Raw genomic sequence first — 5,445 nt, 5'->3', positions numbered from 1 at the left:
CCACATAAATCATTCAATTTGTTTGAGGCTAGGATACTGCCACATGCCTGAACCGAAGCAGGTGGTTTTCTTAGAGGGGCACACACCGAGCCTTTGGCCTAGAGGTCTAATCCACAAGACAGTGGACCAACGTTAGAAGATGCAATCACATAATAGCCAGTGACCAACAATAGGTTCATACGCCATTTGTTTCCTCAGGATCCTGGAGCCCATGTGCACCATTGGTTTGGAGTCAGGGTATTCAAACTTCTCTAGGTGGATCCTCCATATCCACCAACCCGGTTAAAGCGCCGGATATGGCTTTTCGTCTTCTCAATTTCGTAAACAATACCCCCCACCACGAGAAGGCAGCGAGTAAGAATTCCTTGGCAGTGGTTGTATGCAGGTGTCTATGTGATAGCATTTCGAGAGGGAGAGTTAACTCTCCCCACTTTCAGCCGTACCAGGGCATTTAAGGGCGTTATTACTACTCCTACTCTGGAATTCGGCCTGACAACTTCATCACTATGCGGTTATGAGGTATTGCAACTTGAACCGATATACATATGTACAGGATTCTAAGTTGTGACTAACTGAGTAACATACAGAAACGTTTCATCAATGCTATATTTCTGTATTTTACTGTAAGCTATCACACTCAATACGACACTAACAATAACAGGTCATAATAACACATAATCCTCAGATAGTTACATGATAAACTTGATTTTTAAATGAATAACATGAAATTTCTTCGAATTACTGCACTTAAATTCTGAGTTTGAGTCTGCCACATTAGGTCTTCCCATTGTGTTTTATACATCTGTCTTCCACTTGAATTACATTGATTCCAAAACATGAAAAATGATCTTTTAAAGCTATGTAATTTGTAATTAGCTCAGGGAATATACTCGCAGGGAGATTATTAACTAGTAATAAAAAAGTTGAATAAAATAACGCATATTTTGCATTATACATCAGTAAAGAGTATTTTGCCAAAATGGGTACGATCACCTTTAGCATGTGTAAGTCATTTGAAACTTATCGAGTCCAACTTTTCTTGTTATATCTTCTGTACAAACGGTAATACATAGATCAGAACACGTACGTCACCCGCTTGAAACTCCGAAGTTCAGCTCGTGAGATAATATCACGTTTTAATTTACTTTCTTGTAGTGTTTGATAATCAGTTAAGACTCGTGTACATATATTTTATTTACCTGGGTTATCAGTAATAAATAATCATACTGATCCAACGGTATCTAGTTATATACAGCACAACATTCTCTTGTTTGAATTTATTTTTCACTGAAAAGCACCGCTGCTGAAATACTTTAAAGGGAGTATTGTTTAGTACACTATAATATTTTAGTACATTTTATTAAAGAGATGGTTTTGTTCACCATCGACTACCGGTTGACAAAAGCTAAGTACTGTCATTGTCCCTTTTTTGTCCCGATTGGAAACTTCTTTATAGTCCAAGCAAACGAATCAATAAAAGATTCAGCTCAAAAGACTTTGATGTATAACGTTATAATTAATAAATCTCATTTCTGAGTTATCTTATTACCTACTTGATTGACTCACCAAATTACAGCCTCTTTGTAAAATCCACCCAAACTTCAGTCACCAATAAGTATATTAAAGGATCGTTTTCTGGGAATTTTTTTTACAAACTGACGAGTATTTTGAATATTGTATCCACTCTGATGTCTGGCTTTAAGGTTGATATTTCAATGCGTTAGATTGTTATGCCCCGATAAGTATAATGAATGGTAACTTTTGGGGTCCATTTATGGACCAATACTATGCCTATATTTTTATCGTATAATTGTTAGATAACTAAACTATTCATATTCATGTCCCTCTTATCATGAGCTTCATTTTCACCTATGAACTACTAATATACTATTTATCATCCTTGGATTATGACCTGTCTATTAATTAATACCTCCCACGTTCACAGTCACATTTGGCTAAATCATGTATAAATGTTGTTTCGTATTTTATGGTACGATGTGGTCTGTCTGGTTGGTATATAAACCCAGTATGTTTTAAATAAATGATTAATATCACAGAAGCTGAGATTGGTGTTCTGGACTTTACTGGCTGGGATAGGTAGGAAGCAGGACCGGTAAGGACTGTAGACTGCTTGCACGTGTTTTGTGCGTTATTGGTCCGATCGATAATTCACTGATCATCACGTTATACATTAACAGGGTACACAGGCCACAAGTTATAACATGGATGATCTAAAATCATTAATGAGAATGGTTAAAAGTTATCGTTCTAGATATAGTACGAAGTTACCATAGTTGGACATATAAAACATCTAATTCTGATTCATTCAAATAAAAGTTTTCCTCACTTGAGTGCTGTTAGAGGTACTTGAAAAGGAAACTGTATTGTGAGTGATCAATAAGATCTAAAAGCGTGACCACATTGCTCAATGGACAGTTGTTTTAAGATCAACGAAATAAGGGTTCTTTGTGAATAGTTTTAAATGTGTTGGCTCAATACTCTTAAAGTGTTAACATTGTTGACAGAAATTCAAGGGGCTATCCAGTGTTAAGATATGTTATGTTGAATGGAAATCATGTTACTTACTTTGTACACCAACACTTACCATATGACATCGAATCGTGAATATTTCCTTTTTATTTTATCAATTGTCACAAATCTACTGAATAATTCATTTAAATTGATTCCTATCTATGTCCATGATATTGGGCTTGATAAACAGAAGTTATTTAATTGCTTTGATGGATCTGCTTTTTTTTATTCGTCAACTTCCCTGAATTCCTTTTCATCATATATGTTAATATATATATTGTTGCTTTGTATCGTAAACTGTAGGCTGCCAATGTTGTAAATTCAGTAAAAACTCGTCCTCGTGTCCTATCATTGTATCGGCAAATATTTAGAATTGCTCGAATATGGCAAGCAAACTCTGGTTCAGCCGAAGATTCGTCACGCCAAGCTGATTATATAAAAGAGGAAGCAAGAACTTTATTTCGTCAAAATGCACATATTACGGATGAGATAGAAATTGAAGTAAGAGATGTGATCTTTCTTAACTCTCACTTTTAACACTATATTAGTTTGAGCAAGGTCTTGACTAATTAAAGTGACCTACGAAATTGATTACCTCCAGATGCAAATGTTTATTTTCATTAATACTTTGCATAAAAGAATACTATTTCGTTAGAAGGAAGTCCTTTTCTAATGGACACTTGTTTTGTTGGTTTGTAATCATTTGGATAACTGTAAGGGGGGACGTTTTTCAATAATTCGGCCTCGTGATTAACCACCAAGTAACCCCATAGTATCATATTGATATCATCTATCGACCAGCACTTTTCTCTTTCATGTAAACTGTCGAGAATTCACTAATCAAATTAACCAAATTTTTATTTACAAAACACTGAGAGGGTGTTCCAACATCCTGGACTGAGTCGATAGTTAGCCCTATCTTTAAAAATGGTTCACGTCGTTTCTATAACAACTATCGGGGGATAATTCTACTTCTGATCGCGTCCAAACTATTGGCTTCTGTTATACTTCGTAGGTTGTTCAAAACCCAAGAAAGATTGACTCGAGAGGATCAGGTTGGTTTTCGTTCTGGTCGAGGATGTATTGATCATATCTTCACCCTCCGCCAAATGTTAGAACACCATCATACTGATCACAGGCCAACAATCGTAATGTTTCTTGACATCACGACTGCCTTCGATTCGTTGGACAGGACTGTTCTCTGGGATTGTCTATTGAAGAAAGGTGTGCCTGAGAAGTGTATTAACGTCTTGAAAATCCTATATGCAAACACCTCAGGCAGAGTGAGGGCATACAACCACAACCCTCCATTGTTCCATTCAAGCAGTGGGATTAGGCGGGGTTACTCAATCTCACCATTCCTCTTCAACTTGGTCACCGATGACATTCTGGAAACGGCCCTGATGGATGTAGGTAATGGTGGTATGGATCTGTTGTCTGGAAAAAGACTTTTCAACCTTGAGTATTCGGGTGATATTGTCTTACTGTGCAATGATACCCAAATCATGCAAGCATGCAATAAAGCTGTACATTACTGACCCCTATTGGTCCTTGTAGACTCAAGATAATGCCTCGAGACGTTATCATACATGGCACAGAATAGAAACCAGTGGCGATTTTGCTATAAATTTCTTTTAATTTCATGAAATTGGACTTAACTTCTTTAACTGAAATAATTGTTTCTAATTGTATTTGTGCTACCTGAACTGTTTCTGCCATTATTATTATTATTTCCCTTTCATACGCTAATTTTTATTCATTGTTGTTCTTTTCATTATACACACTTTATATTCTCTATCACTTCACAGCCCACTGTTATCGTGTAGCGCATATGTATTTGGTGTTATCGTTTTTGGTTGAATATTTGTTGGCAAATATAGACTAATTGATTGAGGCTTACACGATTATCATGACTGACAATTAAAGACCTTGGGTTTAAAATCGGTTACATTAGTTTAGATGTATCCTTAAGTTTTAAAACTATTCTATACTATATGTTATTCAAATTCTTTCCTTTCAAATCATATTCTCTATGCCTAATTTTTTTCTACTATCACTGATACTGTTTTTCTAGTTCCACTACTCGAACATTCATTTCACTTGATAATTATATCTGACTGCTTTGAACGAATCCACATTTATCCCATGTTATACTTCGTTTATGACCCATGATGTTTTATTACTCTTTTCATATACTTTATTTCATTCAAATAGAATCATATTAAAGAAGCTGAAGCAAGAATAGAATTAACTTTACATTATGGTACACCATATCCACGTCTAACTAATTTACCACCAAATACTTTAGCTGCACATATGAATACATCAACGAAAGGATCAACACCGCCACCTTCGTCTAGTGGAAGTTTTACAACAACAACAACAACAACAACAACAACAAATAATAGTAATAGTGTACATGAAAAGAGTCGAATATCACGACGAACTGAACGTGCATTATATGAATCTGTTCCAGCTTATTTAAAATCATATACTTATAGACCGAAAAAATGAGGAGAAACAGTATTGTGTCATAAATTTTCTTTTCTTTTTTTCTTCATTATTTAGATAGTGAATACAGATTCGTTTAAATAGAAGTACGTTTTTCTTCTTATTTATCTATTTGTGTTCTTAGATTGATGAATCAATTTATTTATCAGATATTGATTTCTGTATTTGGGAGTTCAAAGCATACTCTAAGTAGGAATGCTAGTGATAATGATTGAGTTATTAATTTAAAGTTCTTTGAACCTGGAACTTAACGACTATTAGTTGAATGCCTCTACAATTAAGCCATCACTTCACGATGCTGACGCATAGGTTTCAATGAATATATTAAAAATTGATATAATAGTGTAATGATGGGATGACTGTATTTTGTGTTTTTGTCATTCACTCTTTGAGTAGTTGTAC

At 35.0% G+C, this 5,445-nt stretch overlaps 1 protein-coding gene across 1 annotated transcript; it reads left to right on the top strand.

Moving 5' to 3' along the window:
* Nucleotides 1-2,835: 2,835 nt before the first annotated feature.
* On the top strand, nt 2,836-5,046 carry CYTH1_1 (Cytohesin-1; the record flags this gene model as incomplete). The annotated part of the gene is made up of 2 exons (XM_012940244.1): nt 2,836-3,033; nt 4,747-5,046. Coding segments are annotated over 2 exons (498 nt in total), but the record flags the coding sequence as incomplete, so codon positions are not given.
* Nucleotides 5,047-5,445: the final 399 nt, after the last annotated feature.

Source organism: Schistosoma haematobium, chromosome 5 (assembly GCF_000699445.3).
Source record: "Schistosoma haematobium chromosome 5, whole genome shotgun sequence".
In the NCBI taxonomy this organism is placed as follows: Eukaryota; Metazoa; Platyhelminthes; class Trematoda; order Strigeidida; family Schistosomatidae; genus Schistosoma; species Schistosoma haematobium.
This window is presented reverse-complemented; position numbering and strand designations above follow the sequence as displayed.